Source organism: Pagrus major, chromosome 10 (genome assembly GCF_040436345.1).
Source record: "Pagrus major chromosome 10, Pma_NU_1.0".
In the NCBI taxonomy this organism is placed as follows: Eukaryota; Metazoa; Chordata; class Actinopteri; order Spariformes; family Sparidae; genus Pagrus; species Pagrus major.
In genome coordinates, this window is record NC_133224.1 from 12,014,381 (window position 1) to 12,042,221 (window position 27,841).

Below are 27,841 nucleotides of genomic sequence, written 5' to 3' on the forward strand. Positions count from 1 at the left end.
GAGGTTTTCAGGCCTGGGGCTAGCTGGTTAGCCTGCTAACTTCAGTAGATATCTCTTCCACCAAATACATAGACGTCTTTGACATAAAGTTAAAACTGTTATTTATTCCCATTCTGTAGGAAGTTTTAGTTGATTTTGCATGTTTTAGACTAAAATTCTTACATATTGCACCTTTAAAGGTTGGGTGTGTCAAACAACACTAGTTTTTTAATAGAAGGAAAGACAAACCGTAGCCTGAATGTATTCCCTCGCTTCAGAGTAGACACTGAAAAGAATCGTCTGCATCATGGCATCTCAGAAGGTGTCCGTCTTCATTAAAATGCTCAAAGCAGATGGCTTTCAGTTCAGTTTCTTCATATGGAAAGAGCGTTGCATGTCACGTGTGTGGTCTAGCTGATGTTCCAGCGGTCCTCTACTGTAAATAAGCGACCGTACATATACGCTGCTGTCCAATCCCATTTTCGTTAGCGTCTCCAAATTGGAACTGCAGGCGACTCAAAGGAGATGCCAGTTACGGTACTTGTCACTTTATTTGGTCAGAAAACCAAATCTGATCTCCACCCAGAAAAAGTTTCTCTCTCAAGGCCAAAAGTTTCCTCAATGTCATCATCTCTGGCCCAGTTCTGCCTTTTAATGAAGCAACCAGAACGCTTTGTAGTTTGATTAAACAGAGACTTGGTGAACGGTGACAGCAACATACATGTTCAAATGCTCTGCAGACATGAAAGGCTTATTTGGATGAGAAATAACGATCCAGAGCATTAAAAATGCGGCATTTGAACAGATTAAGTGGAGAAACGACTTGCTGTCGTGTGTCTCGTAATGCCATGAAGGTAATCCATAACAGAATGAGTTCTTGGATCCTTGTGAAGCTCTAAATAAGAATAGATTTTATCACCGCCCCATCCAGGAACTCAATAGCCGCATTGTATGCTGAAGGATTTCCACTTTGGCTCAGACTGGAACAAATGGGTGGCCTGAAAATAGCATCCAGGTTGTGCACATAAGCCATTTAACCAAAAGATCCTCTGCCACACTGCTGGTTTTGTTCACTGTTTATCTAATAACGATCTCGACTCCTTTCTTTTCGGCCATGGTTATTAGTTTGTTTGCCATTTACTGGTACAGCCCACCTCCTCGAGTCCCTTTTGTAAATACCTCTCATACTGAGCTCGGGGTATTTGGTCTGGTGTGTAATTTCCGTGCTGCCAAGGTTAAGCGAGCAGGGCTAATTGAATCTTGCATGTCTTCTTATGATTTATGGTGGAACAGAATAGATTCAGAGGCTTCATCTCCTATAATCTCTCTCATTACAGGAGATGTAAGAGGAGATGATTGTCCAGCTTAATTTGAAACGTCTGCAGATTTCTCATAACCTCTTTGATTCAGCACTGGCTTTCATTTGCGAACGGCCTATCGTGCATTATGGCTGCCAGCTGGACCGCGTGCCAAATAAGGTGCGCCCTCTCCTAAACTTTAACTCTGTTTAATTCACAAGCTCATTAAAACGCTGCAGTTTACCAGAGTGGATGTAGTTGTTTCAGGGTAAAACGCAACCGTGAAGGAAAACCGCAAGGGTGGAGATCAAATAATGTGAAAATGTGCTTTTCTCATGGTAGCCGACTTTCCATGTCCTGATGTACACCTAGAGTAGTTCATAATACAGACTGACTCCTTCCCTTCATCCGGCTACATCCTGCACTCTGATGCTTTTTGTCCTCTTCCTACTGAAGTCTCATTTGTGGATGCAAGTAAGCCTCTTAATGACCACGCAGACTCCCTTCCAGGACTTGTGAGTCACTTTCCATGTTTACCGTGGTTCACCTTGCCCTCCCTGCTCATGTTATGTGCTGTACAAACATCCTGTTTTACTGGAAATGTGTTAATATGGAAGTCCAACATTTGGAAGTGGTATTTCATGTGTTCATTAACCGGTCGTCTAACAACAGTGTGGCAGTTGTAGCTTGTTCCTTATTCATGCAATTTCCTGAAAGGATTGACTTGACATTTTGGGGAATATGCTTATTTACTTTCATGCCGAGTTAGATGAGAAGGTTGATACATTGGTCATGTAAGTTTACAGCTACAGCCAGCAGCCAGGTTGCTTTATACCACACTGGACAAAAACCCCACTAACACCCACCAACATGTAGCTTTTGTCTCCAGTTTGAATGAGCCATGTCAAATGACTCTGCAGTAGTCAGGGTTGTTCATTGGCGTCCTGGGCGGACACACTAATTTTCTCCCCTTTTTCAGGAGCGATGCATTTCTATGAGGTGTTCCCTGTTTTTCCGACGTGTTTGTGATGACCTACATGACACAAGAGATTGGCGGTTTACCTGCATTTAAAAAAAACATCATATACACACTAATTTTGGTATCAAAACGTTTGTGATTCTCCCTTAACAACACATTTTCTTATGTCACAAATACAAGACTACAAATACTGTTCAGATAACTCTAAATTCAGTCTTAATGCCAAGCTAGGCTGCTCACGCTAGCGTCACACAAACACAAAAGTAGCACTGATCTTCTCATATAACACTTGGCAAGAAACTAATTCCTATATCTCCTATAATGTTGAACTATTGCTGTAATGTGGAGGGAGGTGAATATCACTGACACAAAGACTCTTCGTCAGCAAAAGCGTGCTTTGTGGTCTCACCTGCGAGCTGCCCAGTAAACCCACAGTCCTTTATCAGACTCCTGAGGAGGTCTGCTGGAGCAGTCGGGGGTCAAATGCTTCGCTCAGGGGAACTTTGAAATTAGTCAGAGCGGGAGGGGAGAGTGTTGGTCGTTTGCTTTCTCCACACATACTGTATTTTCACAGACGATCTGGGGATTTAAACTGACAGCCCTCTGGCCACAAACCTGCATTTTATCACTTTTTCTCCAAAACTCCTGTAAAATCTGAGGAGCGCTTACTTAAATATTTATAAAAAACTGCTGCATATATGTAAAACATATATAACAGTACATGTATATGAAGAGGGAGAGTGTTTATTCGCATGGCTCAGAGCTGAGGAGTTGGCCGGAGGTGTTCGCAGCTTTTTTGTTAAAAGTCCTTCAGGATCAAACCTGTAATAAGAACAATGTGTACTGATGAGCAGGGGCCCCACTGCCAGCTTTACCGCAGCCCTCCAACCACCTGAAACTACAGGTCAGGATTAGAAAACGTCCCAAGAGGATGAGCCCCACTCCTCCCCCCTCCGTGACCTTTGACTTGGTCAGTTTGACTGACACTCGGGGAGGAAACATGATGCAGAGGTACTTTGCCAGAACGCTTTCAAAACACTCTTTGTTGTCTTTTCTGTGGAACATCAAGGGATCGGGAAAAATCTCCTCCAGTTTTTTCCTCATGTGGCATTGTGTTACCGTGTCTGGCAGCCTGAGTCCTCCAGCCCCTGGGGTGTCACGTATGATGCATGTGAGGCATGATGCCATCACTTCAATATCTAACAATCTTATTTAGTACCAAATATTTTGGTTAATACAATTACGCTAATGCTTTTCCTCATTCTACGTTAAGCTTTCCAAATGTTTTGATCATATTGTCATGGTGGTGTGTGCCCTGCGTTTGATGTTTCTCAGAGCATAAAAGCAGCCGACGCCATTGTTCACAGTCTGTTTGACTTACATGCACTTTCTCTCTTGCTGAGACTCAGTCAAACAATTGATATGACTCACATATCCGCTATTAAAAGGTACAATGATGTCAGTATGTGAGTGTGATTTAATTAGGAGAGGGATTTCAATCAAGTGTTTGAAAGTGCAATATGTAAGAACTGGCCACCTGTCAGATTCACACTTAAAACAAATAGTGGGCAGCATATCACTGCTAACTGCTGCTAACTGTAGCTGCCGTTAGCCGTGCAGCTAGTGGTACTGACTCCTCACCAGGAGAGTAATGGCGGGACTTTAACCGGCGGGCGATTAGCTTGGGTTAGCATACAGCAGGGCAAAACAGCTAGCTTGAACAATCTGCCTCTTACTGTAGCACCTCTACAATTCACTGATTACCATGCTACATTTTGTGTTTGTTCAGGGACGTGCTATCCGGCTTTTTCTTGTCCTGGTGCAGTGACCCTCTGTAGTCTTGTTGTCACCTTCACGTTGCTATGCTCGGCTAGCAGAGACTCCATAAAGTCAATAGCGATACCTTTTATACTTTAGAGATGCTGGGAGGTGGATTTCTTAAACTCTGGACAGAGCCAGGAAAGCAGTTTGCCTCTATGCCAAGCTTAGCAGCTGCAGGCTGTACCTTTTAAAAAAGCATATTTCCCCGCATGCAGAGCTATTCCTTTTAACAGCAGCAATTTTGAATAAGAGGGAGACTTTCATAGTTGGAGCTTTGACAGTATGTGTGTGGGATATTGTGCAATTTCCATCTAACAATTAGGTGTATAAATGTTTCCTCTGAAACAAGGTAAGAGGAGTGAATAAACTTTTATTCCTCTTTATAAGGCTCCCCTGACTATATGCAGAAAATTGCTTTTACACCATGTGCTGCAGTAAAAGTGAACAAGGTGTATACAAAGCTTGTTGTGGGCTGCGACTCAGATCCGGAGGAAAGTCCTGCTCGGGACTGTGATTGCTTTGTGAAAAGATTGCGCTCATTAAGCTGAATTAATGGCTCACAAAAGTAAGAGAAGGTACAGCGGTTTGTGTATGTGTGTGGCAGAGAAGGAAAGATTGAGTGAGGTTAGAAAAACAGGAGCCTTGTTCATTTGCAAGGGTTTTTTTGGCTTCGCCTACCAACTCATTTCCACTCAGAATTGTGCTCTAGCTGCATGTTTTGTGTTCTTAATGTGTCTATTTTCCATAGTCCACAGTGGCAAGATTATCATATTTTGTGGTCTGTAATAATTTCTAATAAGAGTGTTTAATTCTGGCTTTGTTGGTTTGGGAACGTCTTCTGGAAACGGGAGGACAGATGCCTTGCAGAGGGGTTTCCTGGGCTGGGAAAAAAGCAACTTGGAGCTGGCTGACAGCCCGACGATGACACTTTATTTTGGTTTACGCACAGGACTCACGAAGGGCCGTGAGACACTTAAAAACATTCAGCCTTCTCACAGAGCTCATCTGCGCTTGTCTTTGGAGTTTATTCAGGGCATTCAGGGAAGTCATGAAATTCTGTCAGGTTGTCTTCTTCGGTCTCCCTCAGGGATTGGTGAAACAAAATATCTGATGCATTTTAAACATGTGCATGCAGACGTACACAGGAGAAAGCCCATTTATCCTGCAGGCACTTTCACCAACCGTGCATGTTATATAGGTTTTCGTGAGAGTCAGGCGATTAGCTGTTTTGATATCCAGATGCTGCTTCTGGTAACCGGACACCTACCTGTCCTACCGGAGCATCAGCCTCCATCTCAGTATGTCAGCAACCAACAGGCCTGGCTGCCTTCCTAGGCTGAAGTCTATGGTTAGAGATAACACCATAGCTGATTTGACTGACTGCACCATTATTCTCTGATTGGCTGGAGTGCTGATGTTAATATTGGATTGTATTTTTCACATTCTGTGCCCAGCAGAGGGCTAAATTGGCACTCGTCTTTCGTGCGGGCAGTTTTGAGAGTTCAGTGGAGCGTTTTCATTTTGATGAAACTCTGGAGTTTCACATTTTAATTACAAAGATCCCTTTGCTGTCATTTAATGTTCAATGTACATTGCCGGAGCGTAACAACCGTGACATCGGCCCTTGACTGAGGAGTTTTATGTGAACAGTGAATTCAACAACTTCACGCAGCGGACTCAGAAAACACTCCGCTCCAGACTCTAGACTTTCCACTTTGCTCTTAAATCTTTCATCCCTCTATTCTACTAAGAGATCACCCTCCCAGCTTCTCTTCCGCCCCCTCCTCCTCATCACAGCCTCTCTATCATACGTTTTCCTCTGCTGCTGACAAGATAGGGTATCTATGACATAAGAGCCCGTACCCGTCACGCTTGCGTGCTCAAACTGTTGCAGGAATAATCCAACATGGGCCGTGCAATGCTCAAGTAAACACCAGCCTCAGACCACCAAGGCTGGCTGATAACTTGAAAGATAGTGAAAGTGAAGCCCTTGGGAGCTGCAGGATAAAATACAGCAGAGTAGAGAAGAACAATATCGTGCTCACGAGCTTAGAGGGCTGATCAAAGGGGAAGGAAACCTCAGTGAAACTGCAGGTTAGCCAATGTGACATGCCATACAGTATTAGTCTAGATTAAAGGTCAGTTGGTATCTGGGCATGCAGATCTTTTGTTGTTTTATGATGAGATATCCATCCATTTCTACCTCCACCCTGATACGATGGAGGTGGAAAAGTTTGTGGGTTTGCAGAACATAGTGTTCATGCCATGGATGCTCTTTTTTTCCCATTTCATTGTAGAGTTTTTTGAGAGCAGACATATCACACTCAGTATTCAGACACTTACATGTAAATGACGAAAAGGTTGCACGGAGATATCTGACGTCGTCTTTACCCGGCTGAGCAGCGTCCGCTCTCAACCAGAGAGTGAAGCTGAGACAAAATACAGCGCAGACAGAAATCCCTCAACCGGGCAAGTAACCAAAAACCAAAATTGTTCTGACTTTGGCAGCTGATTGAGAAAATAGGTGGTAGGGCCTTTAAAACTTCAACAGCAAAATGTCTTTTCCACTAACCCTGAGTGCTAAAATAATCTGCCGCTTCTCGCACCTGAAAATGAATCCCATTCATTGTGTTGGAGTGAAGGCGAATAAAGCAAAACAATTTTGTATTGCTAGATACCACAAGAGTTGAAGTTTATTGTTAGTTTTTTGCTGTATTGAAGTCAGATATAAGTATGTTTTTTTTTTTGGGGTGAACTGCAGCAAGACTTACTGAAGATTTGATTTACTTAAAGGTGGCGAAAGGCCTGTTTTTGTGAAAGATGGATTTTGAACAACACATAATATTTATATTGGATACATCGTGGGAAAGTATATGAATTAGCAGCATGTAAACATTGCATAGCACCAGTAAAATACTCTAGAAACGTAATGATGCATGGTATTTGTGCTGCGTAGTCCCAAAGATGTACCAGATTGTTATATTAGTTGCACCCACTGTATTAGTGGACAGTTAATGCCAGTCTATTAAAATAGCTGAGGAGCGTAATAACATTTTTGACTTGAGCGCAGTTGGCTTTTCTCCAGTGACTTCATCTCGGCTGACGAACGGCGATGACTGTCCTTGAGCGGTTCGGGGGCCCTGCGGTCAACCTTATATTGCCCCGCGTCTCTAAATCCATCCACAGACGCACCACAGACACATACGCACACCGCGCATACTGGCTCACACGTCCCCGGTGACGGTAAGGTCAGCCAGCAGCCATGTCATCCGTTAGCAGCAGGTATAGGATTACACATGATTTCAATGTGACATCCAATAGCCGCAGAAGTCTTAAACACAGATAAAGTATTTCATTTGAACTCGAACAAGAGAGGGATCATTTGATGCTAATCATGCACTGTATGTCCCATTTGCCTTCTGGCATCCCGGCTGACAATTTCTTCCAGCGAGCAGAAATGCTTTTACAACTATTTCTGCAACTCACAGAAGAAGGCATGGGTCTATGTGATACTACGCATGTCGCCATCGGTATCCCTGGTGCAATGTCCACCAAACACACCCTGGGTAGGCTTTGAAAGCATCTATTGGCTGATGCCCAGGATGGAGTCATTTTGCCATGTGTCCATCTGTCCTCACTTTCATGAAAAGGATGAATCAGGACTCCACCATCCTGAAAGATCAAATTAGGTCATCTTGTAGTAACTACTAAATTTAGTAAGTGCCAGAGTGCACCATGATGGGTGCACGTGCATGCACAGGCACAGTTAAAGGCGAACTGGGGGGGCAGCATATCAACAGAGTTAGCTAGTTAGCTCAGTTAGCTGTGCAGCTAGCAGTTCAGACTGGGAGTTTGGGACCAGGGGAGTGTTAGTGTTTACACCACTAGCACAGGAGCTTCGGAGGGGGACGGGTAAGGGCTAGCTGGTTAGCATGCTAACTTCAGTACATAGACATCGTAATGTAATGTTGGTTGATTTATGTTTTTAGCTAAATTTCTCACATATTGCCCCTTTAGTTTGAATATTGACTTATTCGTAAGTTGGAATCTGACCTGGTGACAGACGTTAAGAATAAATATAATAACTGTGTAGAAATAGCCAATATTCTCGCTTATGGTCTCATTTTCTTATGTAGGTCAAACAGAGAAATCGGCATTAAATTGAGAGTGTTTCAAAAATATTCTTTTTCGAACATGTAGGTTTATTTGCTGGCCTCTACATCTCAGTATTTCAAGGTCTAATTAGGGATATTGATTGACAACCTTGTCTACCAGAGTACTCAGGTCAGAAGCTTAAATCAGTCACTGACTGACTGCAGCTAATCAATGTTCGCTAGGTTGGGCTGAGGTTGCTTATCCTCTGCATGCACATGCTGAGTGGATTAATTAACTCTCAGCCTTGGTAATACTTCTGCCTGCACAAATCATATTCCACACACTGCGCCTATGTGAAGCCCTTCAGCTATTGGTTGCTCATGTTTCTGTTCCTCTCTCTGCCAACATGCTTCCAACACCTAGCGGTTCTCTTGGAGCACAGGTGGAAGACGATATAGTTCAACGCAAGGTGACCAGACTCTTGGCTTCAGGTGGCCAGTTTGTCATGACAATTAAATTATGTTTCATTTATCTGGTGGGTTCTTAAGCCACTGTGAACGCAGAGAGACTATGCCAAGATCTAACTTGGTTAACACTCAAAAGAAACCATTAATTTCCACTGTGGATTACGCTTAAGCCTGGCCAAGCCAAGCTGGGCTCATCCTAGTGTTTCCCTTTTTCATTTTCAAGACATGAAATGGTTGGATTATTCTAGATAAGATGATAAAGTCACCCAAACACTCCCTCTCATGCGAACGCAGGTTGTTATAAAAGAAATGTCCTCGGCCTGCAGCGAAGGTTTCTGATAGAGCCATCAGGATGGCCGCCTGTGCCAATTTAACTCGCAGCATAAAGTGATGGGACTGAGCCAATCGATTGGCTTATTACTGACCTCCCCTCATCAGGGAGTGTGTTCTGCTTCCATCACAACCGCAGTCAGTACTGCGGGGAGGATAATTGCAGTGTGTAGCGCACAGGGTGGGTCTCAAGTATCCCAGCACTCAGCCTGTTGCCAGAGGAAAACACATTGATCTCCGAAGGTGATGAAAAGGCTCTCTCAAAGGCCCTGCTTCCTCCTCAGGAGCGTTCCAGCCTTGACACTGAACCAGAGCAAAAGCGTAGATGATCCATGCATGCCTGCCAGCCATAGTCGTATTCATGTCATTTGTCTTCTGCGATTGAGTGTGTGTGTGTGTGTTTGACAAAGAACCAGAGAAGAGCTGCTTGTTCTGTAATGATTTTAAGTCCCTTAAACAGTGTGCTGTATGTGTATAAGCGAGAGCGTGTCTTTGTTTCGGTGTAAGGTGTAAAACTGCTGCAGGACTGTGACTACTCAATCAATGCAGAGACTCTCAGGTACAAAAACAGTTACTTTGTCAGCAATTAGTGGAACGCAGGGCAAGTCTGTTTTACTGTGGCGGTGCGGGGAGAGAAAGGTGCATTTTAAATACCAGTTTCAATCTGCCTGATGCAGTGTTAATGGAGCCTGCAGCGACAGTCAGATTCCTCACATCCTGTAATGGATTGACTCGCGGTTTAATGAACTGATAACTGGCATCTGGACAAACACGGCGTCAGGACCCAACCAACACACACAGGCACAAAATTGCCATATCCATCAGGGATGGGCGGAGAAATGAATTCATCTCAAGTCGATAACGTCCTCTGACCACTACTGAGCGCACATGCGGCAGAAAGAAGTATGCATCATTAACTTTTTTTTAATCAGTCGCTGCTCTCTGCGTCGTAATGAATGCTGCTTCATGTAATTACTTTCAGATTCCTGTTGGGTGATGTCTTGGGACTATCTGACATTTACAAGTGCCCTTTTGGTACTGTGGATTAGTTTCAGCTTTAACATAATGATAACAACTCTGGCACGGACTCTCGAGTTTATCAGAACTTCGTGTTTTCACGATGTCTTGTAATTGAAAACTGCAGAACCGAGTTTCATGAGAGTTTGCGGAGCAGGCGTCACTGTTCATTACCCCTCATGACTGTTTGTGAGATTTAATTCAGCCCCCTAATCAGTGAGATGTCTTGCTTTACCGGCTGTTGTATAAATCAAACTGTAAATTTCCAGCTAACCAATCATACTCTCTTGAGTAGCAAAGTAAACACATGTCGATCTTCATGTAACAATGCATTTTTTATAGGGAAAGACAAAGATGTTGTTTAAGAAAGCATTGTATTCACACAAAAAATGAAAAATTTAAACTGGGTAGATGCAGTGTATGTGTGTGTGTGGGTGTGTGTGTGCGCTGAGATATTATGTGGTGACAAAATAAGTGCACCAGAAGAGTACAAAGGGTAAATGTAAAAGTCAGACACAATGGCCTCTTTTCTGGGCAACAGATTAGATGTAATTGCGAAGAATTATTTAGGAAATGGCTATAATCATCATATTTATTCAGGAAATGGTGGCATTGGAGCGAAGTGCAGTTGGAAATAAGGATAATGAAGACATATGCCACAGAATCAAGGAATAATGTGCAATATCCTTTCGAACATTGTTTTTCTCGGTCAAGTTGGGATTGAAATGTGGGTCTTGGGGAAGTTAAAATAGGCCCCCGGATTCTTCTGCAGGTTTTGGTGTTTCTATTGCGTTGCCAAAAAAACCCTCCAGAGTACGTTATAACTCAAAGACGTTTTGATTTAGCGCTATAGGCTAGTAGCTTAGCACTCTCTAAACGGGTTACGAAGCTATTATACAAGTCAGTATTGCAAAACAACTTGCAAGAAAAATAATCCAAACAGCACGGCTGTTAAAGAACCGCTGCCGTTAAACAAGGTTGATAATAGGGTTGCTCTTTGAAATGGCTTAACATTATATGCTAACCATGCTGTAGTCTGCTCCCTGTATCATATTGCAGGAATGTGGAGACTCTCTTCTGATTTCCAGGAGTTGAACTTCCATCGGCACAATGTGAAGCTGACTTCAAGTGAACCCCGACATACAGTAGTATATGATATGTTTGCATTGTAAATCCTACCGGAGGTGAAGTTTATGTTACGGGTCCTTTTGTGCGACTTTAGACAACCTTCAGTTGACCTCCTCCAAAGTTGTGACAGCTTTTAAATAGATTGTGTTCATTTCGTGTGGCAAATAAGCACATAGAGCCTAACAGGGTCGAGTGAACTAACTTTAGAGCAGCAGAATCCATCGGTCATGCTGCTAACATTTGGAGAGCGATATGGTAATTTAAGTACCAGCATTTAAGGTCCTGGAGACGTCCGTGGGCCTGACAACTTGTTATTTGAAAAGAAGCTCTTTGTTCCGCTTGCTGTGTTCTCATCTCTCTTAAATTGAAAAGGTTTGAGGAAGTTAAGGGATTAGTGAAAGTAGTTAAGAGGGTCAGCCGGAGTACCACAAGGACTTCCTCGCCGGAGCCAGGTTGGTGGGTCACAAGTTCAAGGGACTTTCCTATTTCCCATTTCTCTCAACAATACCCATGACTGATGACCTCAAGAGGAGCTTGGAGCTGGCGGAGACACAGTCCAGATCTTCATCTCATTGTGCTGTTATCTGTTGACTGTGTTCGACTTCCTAAAGTTGGGCATTCTCACTGGAGACACATGGATGCAGTTTAACTTAAAGTTGAACTTTTATCACCACAAAGGTCTCAGACGTAGAGTAGTTTAATTAACTGTTCATGTACTAATGAGGAAAGTCAGGAGCACACAACTTTTTAGTGTGTATGGAGGAAAATAAATCCATTGTAATGCTGTCGAGCCAAGAGGACTTTTATCCCCAGGGTGTACATCTGCAGTTAATTGGTCCACTGAAACACCTGAACACCAAGTGTTATACAACAGTTATCTTAATCAGTAAGGACAAACGCTTTTCGAAGCGAGCCTGGTACCTCAGAACACCACACTCACACCACACTTTTTCTGATTCAGTCCTAAAGTAATGGTAATGGATACACAGTTCAAATAGTTAGGTGAAGGTAATGGATAACCAGTTGTTGAGGTAGCCCTACAAGGTTGTGAACCACTGAACTTCCTTATGAACTATCAGCATTTAAAAGTAATCTTCAGTCTTGTCCGTTAAGTTTTACAGCGCAGTTCTAAGTTTCTCAAGGGGAATAAAATTGAAAATTTTTACTTTATTTTCTAAACTTCCATTGAAAAAGTGCACGTATCCCATAGTTATTGTGCTGACGAAGCTTTCTGTGTTAGCTGCTGGTTTTGCAGTTCATATTTTGACAACAATACGCTTGAACCTCGAAGAGGAAGAGTGACATTCATGGATGAGACTGATTGTAAAATTGTGGTTCAATTTCCATTTTTTTCCCTTGGACAGTGGACCCAGTGTTCCATGAATTAGCATTATATGTATTGATTTATTCACTGTCATGCATAGTAATAAGGATCTTGGATCAAAATTGTTGTCCTCTTTGCCAGACGTTTCCACAAAAATGTACTTGTAAAGTAACAAATGATTGTACAGTAGAAAGCCAGCTTTTGTGTAGCTTTAGCTCCGTTGACCTGGATACTCGAGTGTTGCCAGGTTTAATAAACTCATCCATCCATGTTGTGGGATTAAATGGACTATATTAAAATCTGTTTTGACTAAATCTTCCTAAATCCTTGGAACACTCTTAAAGACATTGATCATCCGATTTTTCTTGAGAAATACTCTGAATATTTTCATCAACCACACTCCAAGCTCCAAGTTCTGAACCCGGTTGGGCGCCACCTTGAAAAAGCCCAGTGCACCAATGAGCCACAACATTAAAATCCCTGACAGGTGAAGTTATTAACATTCATCATCTTGTTATAATGCAATGCTCTGCTTGGGTCCTGGCATTCATGTGGATGAAACTTTGACACGCACCATCCACCCAAACACCACCGGAGACCAAGTACAACCCCATGTCAGTAGTCTGGTTGTATGGCACTGCTGTGGTGCTCAGACATCTTATGTCCACAGGGGGCGCCAGAATCAACAAAAGATTTAAGTACTTGTAGCTGCTTTAAGAATGTTTTAAATGAGTTTCCAAAGTTAATCAGCTGTTTGCCAGCACAATAGGAAAACAGACATTACCATTACATCATGATGGAACCTGACAATAATGAGAAAACCGTTGTCAAACAGGATACATTTCAAACTGCCAATTGAAAGCAAAGTCTGATTATAAAGCAATAAACAAAAGAAAATAGTTCAGTGAGGCCTTTTAAGAACCAAACCTTTCAAAGATACTTTTGGTCTTTGGTGCACCTTACACCCTTGGCATAAAATTCACCATAACCGAACCAAACAACCATCAGTCTCTGAAAATGTTGGCACTGGAAGTATTGTTCTGCTATGACATTTCTCTTCAAACACTCATGATGGACGTATTTTTATGACTCATGTATATAAACAGTTAGGTCGGCATTTGCCGCTTTTGGTATCCATGAAATAGGCTGGTTGTTTACAATTTAGCATGACGAGGGAGGTGAAGTAGTTTTGAAATTAGCCGTGGAAAATGTGTAACGAATCAAACATGAAATCCTGAGGTCTTGCACGAAGAAGCTGATCTAAATAAGCAGGTGTTTGTTGCATGGCCGTTAGAAAGTGCAACCTTTTTATATTAACAATGTGAGACTTGAGACACACTGCAGTACTGTATCCCTTAATATACACAAATAACAAAAAACCAAAGTACATATAGCGGCCTTCTTATTCTGATTATTTGAATTCATTTTTCACAAAGAGGAGACAAGTTTGGCTTTTCCAACTGATAACAGTTTAACATGGGACAATGCGAACTATATGATTTTAAATCTCACTTGCAGAAAACATCTGACTTTATCCACTTTACCCAGAAAGGTGCAAGTGGGTTTGCTCAGAAGTCTACAGCCAAGTCTCTTCAAACCTGATTTACTGTGGAGGTTGGAGCTGGTACCCAGTTTGCTATTTTTGGCACAACTTTCATCTTGAGGAATAGCTGCACTACTTTGTGAGCAAAGCATTGAGTGGTCTGATTATGTATATCAAGCTCTGAAACAATGCTGGTATTGTAAATGAGTCAGTCCGGGGCTGGTTCACTTAAAACTGATTGATTTGGAGGGAAAAGAGAAATAGAAGCAGAGGTGCAGCTCTGTTAACTGTTCTGGGCCAATCAATATTTTATGGATGATGGGTCGTGGTAAAATCCAGTTTTGTCCCAAATGCATGAAGTATAAACACAAAGTTTATTATGTCAAGCAATGCGTAACCTTGAAATAGTGTTGTAATGAACAACATGAGCAAAAGTATTCAAAAACAATACAGCCATGGCTTGAAAACAGCATGTTTCCCAATACTGCCAATTACATTTTGTTCTTCCAAATGGCATTCAAATGACTACAGCTAACAGTATGCTGGACAAATTCATTCTGTGGGATTGTAAAAATCTCATATTGTTTGAATAGATCTGTAAAAACAGAAAATAAATAAGTGGGCGAGACTTGAAAGCTTTGTGCTGATGCTTTCATGCTGCTCTTACAGCTTATTGGTGCCATTCAGATCGCAATCTGTTACCATCGTATAAACAGATACAACGACGGCATTTGAAAAGTTGTATGGCTCGTTGTATTGGAGCAATGTGTCAACTTTTGTGTGATTTAATTTAATTTATAACTTTGGATGTAACCACTGATGTACTTATTTTATTTGGATTTTTAACGCAGTTAAATTTCAGTAGCCACGTCTTTGTTTGCTGAACATACTAAAATTGGTATCGGCAAGTACGTGAGTGCACTGATTTGATTTTTTAATTAGAAATAGGACCCCGCTACTTCCCATTGTTATCTTGTGCACTTGACTGTCACACAACAGAGTTAGGGGTTTGTTGTATGCGGCTGCTAATGGAAGACCTATTATGCTTTTTTTGTTTTTTCCTCTTTTTCAGCGTGTTGTATATGTTCTTGCGCATGTAAAAGCTCTTGAAAGGTAAAAAAAGTCCGCACCAACAGAAGCTCCTCTCTCCCACAGAAAACACTGCTCCTGAAACGTCTCGTCAGACGTCTTTAATTCCGCATTTTGTGTCTGAATCTGGACCTAAGTTAGGAGTCGACAGACAACATTGCCACCAAGACAGACAGACAGCACTTGTTTTGATGCCTTCTCTCTCTGGTCCCGCATTGTAAAGTTGCTTTCTGCTGCGCCCTCTCCAAAATCCACCCAATAACCCAATGAAGAAACACAAAACACAACACCACAGGGTTCGTTTTGTTATGTCTGACCAAAAACTCTGTCTGACCAAACATCTGAACGAACATCGAGTTCACTTTGATTTATTTATTTCACGCTCAGACTTAAGAGCTGTTGAAGAGTTTTCAACAGATTGTTCATCGTCGTTGACCCTCATCATGAAATTCCCTGCCACATTTATTTTTTTCTGAAGTCGCTGTTCCATGACCGTACTGAGAAAATAAGAATGATGTTTTCCAGCTCAAGATTTCTCGTCATCTCATTTATGACCAGCGGCTTTACAATACTTGTTCCCTTTATTGTCTTAATTGATTTAAAACATGTGTAAACCCGTTCTGACTGGTCCTGATGGACTTTGTCGAGTTACTCTTTCACTTTACTTGTTTACTTTAAATGTCATAGCATTTCTTTTTCATGCTGCTCGTACAATTGTGCCGTACGTGAATCTCTCCTTACATACTATAATCAGAATGAAAAAAAAAAATCAAGATGAATATTGTGAATCTTGAAGATATCTGAAAATAATGGAGGCTATTTGTCTGGATCACCAACTCCCATGTGCAGAGTGTTTTCTCAGCAGCTGTCAAAAATATACCACCGAAATCATTCGGATGTCGAATCCTAGCACAGAAATATTCCTCTCCGAGGTGTCAAGTGTCAATTCAAAGTGAGTAATAATGAAGTGGCTGCCAAGTGCAGTAAACTCCCTTCTGTTTCTTTTAAAAGCTTAAAAAACAAACGTATGGAGAAACCGGGGTTGATGTGAGCTGTAGTAAAGTGAGAGTCAATCTCCACCTGTGGTTACATACTTTAAACTGTGCCTGGACCCTTCACTGGCAGCGCCTGACATTATCCTGGAAAATGTCCAAAAGGAGCAGAGTTGGAGGCTGAAGTGGAGCCAAACAGTGGGATCAAATTAGGGACTAAGCATCATACAAAGAGTTGTGCAACGTAATCCTTCATTTTGCGCCCCAGCAACACATCTGGAGTGTCCTAAATCAGTCATATGCTACATAAAAAGACATTGTTTATGCTTTGTTCCTTTTTATTCCTCGTCCTTATGGAGGGATGCGTTCACTGAGTGTAGAGAGACTGAAGGAAGGTTGATCGGACGACATGCTGAAACATAAAAATACTTATTTGTACCGGCTGCTGGTTGGTGGAGGTCAGATCAGGTTTCGTTATTTAGCAATTACACGGTTGTTTTGTAACATTCAGTCCTGTTTTTTAGCCGCTGAAAAGAAGCCAGTGTCACAGAGTGATCACTTGAAGCAACTTTTGACACCCAGGCAATTAATGTCAAGCTGTGCGCTGTGTTCAAAAACTTTCACCAAGCCCATTACATGACTGTAATTATCTCGACTCTAACATGACGACAAAAACTCTCTTCTTCGGCGGTCTGCGGGGTCAAAAGTGTTTTCAAAAAGATTTGCATAATAAGTCTTCACAGCATTGTTGCTGCCTGAAATGAGATCTGGATATTTTCTGCGATGCAAAACCAAACAGAGGAAGACTGTTCCTCCCCCTTTGACTAGATTGTGACGTTTTTTTTGCCAGAGAGCAAACAAAATGCCTGAAAATGCGTTTCCAGCTGCCGGGGAAAGACTACATGTACTGTATAGCTGCAGGGAAGAGGTCGTTTTGGGGAAGATGCTCCCAATTTCCAAACTGAGAACTTACCTTCATACAATACGACCCTGTCAGGTCTTCGACATGTAAAGCCTGACAAAGCGTGTAATTGTTTTACTCCTCCAGCTGAGCTTTCGCAGATTGATAGTGTTGACAGGGAAATGGCAAACAGGAAAACACTGTCTCGGTAAACAAATTACAAGCCAGGGCATCCGTGCTGAAAGGAAAACGAGAAAAAGAGGGAAAAGAAACAGGGATGTCAGCATGAGGAGCGTTTTTGCGGCGAGACGGTGTGTGTTTCCTTTTTCCACCTCGGCTTATGCATAAACAGAGCCTAAATCCTTAATAAACCTGGAGATTTTCAGGTGTTTGTCGTCCAAAGGCAATACTTTTCAGTGGCTCTTCTTCACCCCGCTGCAGGGTGGCTTGACTTGAAGAATATGAAACTTACACAAACAAAAAGACAATCAAATTACTGACTAAAATGTATTAAATTCTTCTTTTTTTTGCAGGACCTCCGGGTAAGAGAGGAAGAAGAGGCCGCAATGGAGAACCTGGTATGTACATTGGTGTGTGTGTCACAAAATCACTGAAGTTTCAATCCAGGAACGTTCGAGGAATAATTCAGCAGGACATCAGCAAATCATACTGCACTTGCAATCATGTAAAAGTACACTGTATATCTTGGGAGGCCAAAATAGGTTATAGATGTGTAATTTGTGGCCTGGTGGTTTTCGGTGTTCACTTGGATTGTTTCAGCTTCAGTCGCTATAGAAACACTAGATTTTCACAGTAAAACTGGGGGACAGTGCAGCTTTGGAAAGTAGGAGTGATGCACCAACTTGCAGAAGCCCCAACATCTGAATTCTGAGACACTCTAACCCTCTTTAGCTGATCCCAGACATGATGCAGTCAGATTCAGTGTATATATAAAAGCTTGCTTATCCTCTAAAAATGCAGCAACAAGTTGTCGTAACGCTTTAAGGATCTCCCCTCCCTCCTCCCACACACTTTATCCCGAGCTGACTCAACAAAGTCAGGCCAAGGCGAGGCCTCGGGCACCTAGGAGAGGGACATGTTGTGCAGCGACACTCTCGCAGGGTGTTGCCACAAATTGAATCCACAGCTAGAGCATGTACTTGGCAGGGAGCCGCGTCCACACTCGCCTCACCTGATAGCGAAAGCGATAATAGGCTCTTGAGCGTGCCGTCGTTCCTGCGCCGAGGAGCGCAGTGCAGCAGAGCGAGGCCCACGCTTTGGAACCAAAGTACTGCCCTTGTAAAAAAAAAAAAAATTAGAGAGACAGGGCGAAGCGAGGTCACAATTTGAAGCGAGGAAGAGTAATAAGGGAGCGGTTTGGTTTCACGGCCTGAGAAACAAACAGTGCGTCTGTGAGGGGAGGAAAAACACCACCAGATCTCAGCCACTTCTTCTTAAAGTCACAGGAAAAAAAAAAGATGGGACGCTTTGTAAAACTTACATAAAACAGGATGTGAGCCATCATTTTTTTACGTTTTACACAGCTTTTTTGGAATCAGGGTTGTATTTCAGCCCAGTCACCAGGATATGTTAGCCGTTACCGTTTCTGCAAACCACAGATATGTCCGAGTTTGACATTCGTACCAAACGTGGCATGTCACGATCACATTTTATGCTTATTAGCTGACTTTCGCATCTGGAGGTGGAGGGAAAAGGTACCGAGGGTACATTTCCAGCTGTTTTTTTGATGACCAAAGCTGGCTATTTTCCACAGGAAGTCAGATCATCTGTAGCCGTTTTTGAGGTGACCAAAACTAGCTTTTTTATTGGAAGTCAGATCATCTCCAGCTGTTTTTGTGCTGACTAAAACCATTTTTTTTTTCAATGGGACATCGGACTGTCTCTAGCCGTGTTTGTGGTGACCAAAAATGTCTATAAAAGGAAAGCCGGACCATCTCCAGCTGTTTTTCTTGTGACCAAAACAAGTTTATTAAGCCAAACCAAGTGTGTTTTTGTGCCTAAACCTGATCAGAGCATCAGCACAGTGTTGTGACAAGAGAGAAAGAGAACATTGAACCTAAAGAAATGTCAAGTTGCGACATAAAGAAACATTTCAACACATCTGTGGTTTTGCAGAAACGTACTTGGCCGACATTTATTCTGGCTTTATTCGATCGGGTTTTTGTATTTGAGTATCAAAGATTCTTTAACTCTCTTCACTTTTTTGCCAAATTCATTTAGAGTCCTTGTTGTGGCCATGTTCTGCAATCTGACACATGGATCAGTCTGTCGTGGCTCTCTGCCTTTTCTCATTTATGTAACACCGAACTATGACGTGAAAGAAAGATGAAAAAACAAAAAAAAACGACAGAAAAATCAAACGACGGACAACAGTTCAATGTTCTGCTTTGCTGCAGATCTGAAATACCGCCAGCCTTTGTTTATGCAGTGCTTAACTTTCCAATAAACATCCACCGTGCCAGCGTGTTTCAAATGGCACTATTGTGAAAAGACCTTTTATTTCTATTTTTTCTCTTTTCTTTCTGCTCAGCCAGAGCAAATGTGGACGGCTTCCTCTTGACAAATCAATTGGAAACAAGCGAGCAATCATATCCGCTCACGGTGTCTGCACTGGAGGGGCACAGCGGTCTGCTAAGGGCAGACAATAGGGAACAATTGGGATGACAGGCCCCTCCATTCTTTATAATAGCCCAAATTACTGGAATAAATAGGCTGAAGTATGTTAAATCAGACAAATGTGGCTGGAGCTTGTCTACCTGCGACAGGGCCTCACCTCAAAGACTGTTCTATTGACGTCATGAACCAGTTTTTATCCGTGTGTTGCTGGTTATGTGCCGCTTCCACAAAAGGCTTCACAAAAGCAATCATTTAGAAGTCCTTGCTCAGAGGAGGTCATTTAAAATGTGGGCCCTCTCTTTTAAATGCTCTAAAGCGATTCTGCTTATTAGCAAGCAATCACAGCTCAGTTATTTCTGCTACATTTACTCTTTGGATATGTTGTCAAGCGTCAGCAAGTGTACACAATATTCTTTGTGAAACTCACAGAAGCGTTCAAAACAAATAAATACGACGGCACCAGTGCTGCATTATTGGAGTCCGATGTCAAACTCCGTGTACCCTTCTCCACGGGAGAAAAAACTGAAGGCAAATTTCGGAGACATTATTTATACGACTGAAGAATGCAGTCCTTGACGGGCACAGGCGGGCTTGCATTCTGCACTGTAAGCCTTCTGCAAATCCAATTTCCCTCTTTTAAGTTCTCAACACTGGTGGATGTTGAAGGGAAGCATATTTAATTCATGATTCGCTTTAACCAAAAGTAACTAAGCCGCAGCGAGTTTTCCACAAATTCACGGTGAGGTGTTTTGCAGTGTACTCATCTACGGAGGCAGAGGAGAAGCTTTTTGCCCAGACTTGGCTGCGACTGACAGAGAGAACAAACAGGAAAAAGACACAGTGATGTTTACCTATGCATTAAAAATGAATGGAACACTTCATTAGGATCTCTTGTTTGTTTACCGGTAACATATGGAAGGGAAAAGTGTGGCATGACAGTTTAGGATGAAGACGTGTTTTGTAGCAGTGAAAAGCCACACTCTCAAACTGTTCTAGCAGGTGGTCAATGCTGGAAAGTGTAAGAAGTTTCCTCCCATATTTTCCTTGCGTGAATAATCAGTACTTTTTACTCAGGAACCTGCGTTTACAAAAGGAGGAATTGATGCTCGAATTGTGCCGGATGAGCAATTTAAGCTTTCAGTGGTGCGTCGGTATGAAGAAGAGCAGCTGAATGCCTGACTCTTCTTGTGAGTTCGAAAGTCGCACTGCAGCTTCTCTGCAGCTGCTGTTATTTCAGAGCAGGATGATAACCTCCATCATGTCGTGAGCATTCACACGGTGGATTTAGTAGCCTTTACAATCTCTGGTTAGCAAAAGCAACGACGGTGACAAACGGCGGAGGAAATGACTGGAGGTGCCAGCGTGAGAACAGAAAATGAAACTCAGCCTAAGTGGCTGAATAAGGTTTGAGCTTTGAGGGTGGATAATCTAACATTATGTCACCGACTATTTAATATTACATAGATTATATTCCAGGAAATAATGTTTCTGGTCTAACCGAGGCCGTAAAGATTTAGGAATTTGAAGGCTTATACCTTTGAGGTGGCTATTATGTGCTTTGCAGCGTATCGCACGTTTTTTTCATTTTTTTATCACAGAATGTCTTTGATTTGCCATAATTGCTTAAACTTTGTGCTGAGCCATTCGACACAGTGGGACATGTCAGAAAGCACACAGCCGAGCAGGTTTATTAAAAGCTAAGTGGTCTACTGTAACTCAACGATCCATAAAACAACGCTACAGAAGTGCAGCCCAGTGAGCCTAAAACACACGGCTCCTTAAATGCTCCAGCTGCTGGAGCGATTTGCACTTTCCTCCGGTCATGAAGAAGAACAGTTCAAGGACATAGGACTTGTAAAGAAACAGTGATCTTTTTTTTTTTTCTTTTTCAGGATTAAAGCAGCTGGGTACCTTTTTAATAAGAACATAAAGACCTGAAATGATTTGCAGGGTTCTGTGGAGCCCTGAAATGCATTGGCACACAGGCCCGTGAGCAGCGGTAATTGGCGAAAAGACATGTGTCACCTCACAAAAGTGTGGGGGGAAGTTTTAACAAGCGCGCAACCCCTTGTAGCAGTGAAATTAGAGCCACTTACAAATGTAGAATATGATCACTAGGCCTGGCGGTCATTGTTCGCTCAGCTGCATGGAAAATAGATAGTTAGTTATATCGATGGAGGATTTCTGTCTAACATCATGGAAGAGAAGCATCCTCATGACATTTTCCCTCCTAAAGAAATAATACGCATCAAGAGTCCCATTTCCCGTCTTAGTTATTTGGATGTGTGGTTTCAGTGGAACATTGATGATCTGAGTCTGTTTGATCGCTGATTGAAAACACACTAACCAAGTTTTTTTTCCCTTTCCTTTCTCTTTCAGGACCTCCTGTAAGTATGCCTGCTTCACATCTCCTCCAACTGTGATAGCCATGTGAAGGTAAAACCTCAGTAAAACAGTAAAACGTGACTGCACGATGCAGTTCAGCTCAAAATTTGCTGTTTGGCATCAAGAAACAGCTAGCATAAAGCTACATATTAAGGTACAGCCAGTAGCTGGTTAGCTTAGCTTAGCATAAACACCCGGAAACATGGGAAAACAGCTGGCTTGGCTTTGTCCGAAGGTAATTAGTGAGTTGGTAGGTGCATTTCATTGTGGAAAAAGCCAGCCATTTCCAGTCTTCATGCTAAGCTAAGCTAAGAGGCTGTTTGTTATACATTCTACCCTTATAATGGAAATCATGAGCTCGTGGTCACAACATGGGGCGTCGTGTAAACGATATACTTCGAGTGGTTAAGTTTTGAGAACAGCGCTACTGGGCAAAGTCGTCTTGAAGCCACCAAGGCTAACAATTTAGCAAGCTTGCAAGTGAACGGGTGACATATTGTAGGAAAGCAGAGGCTTAAAAACAAGTTAGCCTGTTATTAATCCAAAATACTTTACTTTTCACTTTGTATATATACATATTGTTAATAGTGTTGTTAGCATTTTTGATCATTTCGATAATCTCATAGGTGTTTTTTAACTTGCGAGGTTAGCCTGTCAGCTAGCCTAGCTGCCTTTCTAAATAGCTCTGCATACACACATAACAGGAAAACCAGTCACCCTCTGATTTGTTGGCACAAATTAACTTGTTAACTTCTGTTATATCAGATCATATAGACTCTTCTCATGAACCTGCTGGACACAGCCATAAAATGTTGCTTTTCCTTTAAGTGTGATGCAAAAGATTGAACAGTGAATATGTGTGTGTATTAAACTTGATGTAAAAGACATCTGATTATGACAAATTTGCTCCCAGAAGTCTCAGTTGTACCTCACGGTCCGACTCTATTATTAAAATAATCTCTCCATCCCTGCGTTCCCCTAATAGGGACCCCTTTCCCTGTCATTTGGGCAGTCTGGTTTGTAATAGCCTTGCTACCAACCTCCATCCCTGCCAGCTCCCTGTACCCGAACAGATTATCTCACCTCATTACACTGCTGGGTGATCACAGATTCACTCCCCCGAACAGATGGAAAACTTCAGAGTTTTTTCCCCAAAGATGAAGACAAACCCATACATATATAAGCACCGGGGGTTTGTGACAGTTCGCTGTATAACCGGGTCAAGCGGGCGCTGTATTTGTGTGCTCTGTTAAAATTATTTATAGTCCAGAGGCAAGTGTGATTGAATAGGTATAATAGCGTGTGCCGACTGAGCCGTAAAAGTTGTAAGTTAATCCTCAACGCCTTCTCAGACACTCGCTCCTGGGGTTCTGGGACGTAAGTAAGTGCAGGTGGTCTCACTTCTCGGCCTCTCCCGCCAGGCCTTACATATGACAAATAAAATCATACTGTGAGATGTCTCAAGAGCCGACTGAAGCCCGAGAAGTGTTGTCCCTGAAATGTAGGTTTTGTGAGCACATGTATGGGACGACTGTACTTCGGGGAATGTTCCTTTGGGTGTGACATAGTAAATCCAGTCCACACACAGGCGGTACCTGACAATGTCCCAGTTGTGGCCAGCAAATCACCCTCTGATGAAGTCATTAAGGTAGCAGAAGGTGCTGTAAATGTTTTACTGTAGGCAAAGCAACTAAATTCAATCAGAACCCGTGCTGCAGCAAATAAAAAAAGGCTATAATTTACAGTACAGACCCCAAAAAACTGACGTCTGAATGACTGCATTTCTAAAAACAGACAAGTCTTCAAAAAATGCAATGATCTGACAATGACTCACCCAATGGTCACCAAATCTGTTCCAAAATGAAAAAATAAAAAATCCTGCGCCAGATTCTTAAAAAAGAGACAGTAGTAAGTGATCTCATGTGGTTTCTCGCTCGGTATGCCCACCCGGGGACGGCAGGGGACATGTCGCTATGAATATTCAACAGCTCCCTCCATAACTCTGGGAACACTGCGTAAATTGTACACGGCCCCCCGAGCCAAACAAACCAACCACTGCTGAAGCCATCACAGATGCCTGTGACTCAATCGTTGCTCAGCCGCTGATGAACGGACAGGGACCTGCGGTCGCTGAGACGGACGAAGAAAATGTCCTCCTCGATCAGAACTCATCAGGAAAGATCCGCGTTGGCGGCTCGTGATAGGCGTTCAGACGTGGAAAAGTGAGTTGCTTTGTTTTCCTTTCCTTTCTTTTTCCACCGCTCGGGCTTTCGTGTCAGTTTCGTATGGGATCAGGGGTCAACTGTCATGTGATGTTTAGTTGGATATCTCTTCTCTACGGAAGCCCTGAGAGGCAAGTGAAGAAAAGAGTTCTGGTGATCCATTTTCTAAGTCTGATATGAAGAATTTATCACTTCAGAATAGCTGGAAAAAAAAAAGTTTGGTCAGGATAATGTTTAAGTTCCTACATTATTCAAAGTCAAAGTTATTTAAGTTCCTTTTTTTTGTCAGGATAATTTTTATGTGTTTGTTGTTGTAATACTTGTTTCAACCACAAGAGGGTGACGCTAAGACTACGATGAGACAGCAGGCTAAGCCAATTTGTTTCTCTGTACGGAGTTTTCACACTGTTATTTGCAAGTGATCGGATCAGATTTTTGGGTCCGGACATCACTAACGTAGCTGCATGAGTTGCTACGCTAGCGACGTAGGCGTCAGTTGCTCCGTACTCCGCTGACGTGGCTTTCCAACACAGTTGCGCTACCCAGAGGTGGAGCAGACATTTTATTTCAGGCTGACTCTTTTCACCTGTTCTTAAGTAACAAACCCAATAGAGAAAACCACTGAGATCCGACCTAGAAAATGTATCACCAGAATGTTTTTTCTTTCATACATCTCTGTCCTCCAAACAGATTGGAAAAATATGAAGAGAGACATATAACACATACAGGTCGAGGTGATTTTGAACTCTTAGAGCATTACAAGAAGACTCCTTTGCCTCTTCCTGACCCTGAAACCAGAGAAATATTTTGTGCTGAACATAAAGGTTACTAAAGTCCGTGAAATGACAGCTGAGGCAGAAACGATCATGTCTTTGCTTTCCATTTTGTATCTTCTTTCCTCGTCTTTCTGCGGCTCTCAAAGGGCGGCCCGTGTCAAAACGTCAACCCCAAGCACCCGCCACTGTGTGTGCACACCATTTAGCAGCAATCAAGCATAAAACACCATCCCTGAGGCTGCACTCGAGTACCCACTAACACCACCCGCCGACTGAACTTTTTTAGCCAGACTGTATGCCATACTAAATAAAAATTATACAGACAGAGAAAGAAACTAGCTCGCTTTGAAATCTGGTCAGAAGGAAGGGGGGGAAATATTTGAAAATGATACGATGTTGGAAATATCAAACCCACTTCAGCCCGCTAAGCATGCCTCTGCCGCACCACACTGGAGTCTCAAGCCAGGAGAGTTATAGTACAGCGCATGAGCCCTCGCAGGAGTTCAGCCGTGTTAGCACAGAGGTAAATAAAGCCGGCTTGCGTCTGTATCTGTATTTGACAAGTCGTTTCCACCGCCCTGCTTCATCAGCTGAGATTCCGGCGACGCAGGTTGAGGATGATCTGTCACAACGTATGAATTATGCAGCTGCGTTCCAGGGATTAGAGGCAACGTTGGGGTGAAGCAGAGGAGCCCGGGCGCCCTCAACCCTTCATCCTTCATCTGTTATGCGCCGCAGCTCCACACCTGTTAATAAAACATATTCGAGCTGGACTTTGATCACTTCTGCCCTACAGAAGTGGAGAAGGTGCCAGGGTTATCTAAAGCGAGACTCCGGTTGGAGATGAAGGGGAGTCTTGCCTGCTCGGATGTTAATTTACAGCTTTTGCTTCTGTTGCGTGCAGCGAGTTAGAGACAGAAGAGAAAGCCCATTAACACATCAGAGTCCAAGCGAAGCTGTGCCCTCTGTCTGTGTTTCACATCAGACGCACAGAGGATTTGGCAGTGAGGAGGCCCACCGAGAGCTGCAACTGGATCTATCTGACATGACAGCGTTTATTTGGGCTCACGAGGGGCGGCGTGGCTGAGGAGGCCGACTGTCACTGGATGTGACAACATTAAGAGTTTGACCTTTTAGATGTTGGTGCTCACGCTGTGCCCATCAGCAGAGCTCGTCTGTCAGGGATTGACGAGAGGAAGCCAAACTGAGGTCCACTCGCAGTGATTTGAAGCAGTCGATAGCGAACTGACTGTTGCTACCTTACCGAGAATAAGCACAGTAATGAAAAAGCGCGAAAAAGCTTTTTGATGGAAAGGAATTTTCCTCCTGCTCATGACATCAAATGATGAGAAATGTAGACCTGCCACATTGTGGTTCTAATTGAATCAGCAGAAGAAGTGAAAGAAATACTTTTCCAACTGGAACATTGTCCCTTATTCAACATTTCATATCCACAACAAGAATTCTGCGGGTCAGAAATTTGCTTACGTATTGCGCAGGGAAAAAATGTTGGCTCAGACGTTTGGCTTTTTATGCCTGCAATTTAGACGAAGCTGTTTAAAATGTTTCCCCTCCTCAGGAATGACGAGACCATCCCACCGACTGAGATTGTGAATCTTCTCCGTGTTTGATTTGCGTCTCGATACCGCGCACGCACCGTCTCTCGCTTCTCACCAGTCGCACTATCGCTTTCAGTTTCCCCCATCCGCGGCGTCCCTGCTCCCACAAGAACATCCAACACATGCCGACACACACACACACACTCACAAACACGTACACGCACATTAAAGTCATTTTATGCCGGCTAATTGTGATACACTGTGGATATGGGAACCAGATGCCATTCCCAAGTCAGTTTTCCAGTGTGGTTTTCCTATCCCTGCCTAACCTCTGCGTCCAGATTCCCCCGACGAGCACCAGCCACTTGTGGTCGTCCGTTCCTGCCCATTCTGCTCTGATTACTCACATCCCTGTCCTCCATTAGTTTCCCGCCTCGAAAAAGAAAGTGCCCCCGGGGCCCACGGTAATATGATTGAGCGTTCCCATGCAGAACTAACAGATGGAGGTGTACATATAGATATATGTTTTGATGTCTTTAAGGCTGTTCCAGGTTTGTGCACATTGGAAATTGAGAAGACTTCACTTGCAATGGTGTCCACATGCTTTCATCTGCAAATGGCTAAATGTGGCCAATATTTCCACTCCGGCGTCGGAGCGATTGATTATATTTGTGCACCCAGATGGGACGTTTCACCTTTGCTGAGTCAGGAGTTTCTGGGAAATGTTGCGAGAGAATGAATGCAGCGTTATTTTTCTCCCATAGAGCAAAAAGACTCACACCTAAAAACACCTCATTGCTATTATGCGCTTTATGTGTTAATTATTGTTCGTTAAATGTGCAGGTATGCAGCTTTGCTAACCTTTGGACGGAGCCAGGCTAGCTGTTTCCCCTTACTGCTAGGCTAAGCTAAGCTAGCTGGCTGCTGCAGAGAAAACGGAATGAGCATGTTTTTGCCAAATGTGTGAATTATTCCTTTAAGTCGGCCAGGTTAAACTCAGTACAGACTGTTGTGATGTCAAGAATTTCTTTTAGTTTCGATGTATGGCAAACACGATGCATAACTCTGCTGTGTGAAGTGTGTTAGTCTGGGTTTGGTCCTTTCAAAGCCTTTACTTTGGCCCTCATCCCACTTTTGTGGTGAGCAGCACTCCTCACCTGCCCCCCACTCTTCTACTTACTCATTCCCTGTCAACACTCGGTGCCCGGAGGATTGCTTTGCTTAACTTCCTGTGTACACACATGTTTATTAATATTGTGTAGCTGTGTGAGAAATCTGTGTGCCCGTAAAGAGGAGGTT

At 42.9% G+C, this 27,841-nt stretch overlaps 1 protein-coding gene across 1 annotated transcript in view; it reads left to right on the top strand.

Moving 5' to 3' along the window:
• Positions 1 to 27,841, top strand: part of LOC141003261 (uncharacterized) — a 149,610-nt gene that overhangs the window by 64,053 nt on the left and 57,716 nt on the right. The window contains exons 3-4 of the mRNA XM_073474569.1: positions 17,497 to 17,541; positions 21,980 to 21,987. Of these exons, the coding sequence (XP_073330670.1) occupies positions 17,497 to 17,541; positions 21,980 to 21,987 (53 nt within the window). The remainder of the gene's footprint in view (positions 1 to 17,496; positions 17,542 to 21,979; positions 21,988 to 27,841) is intronic.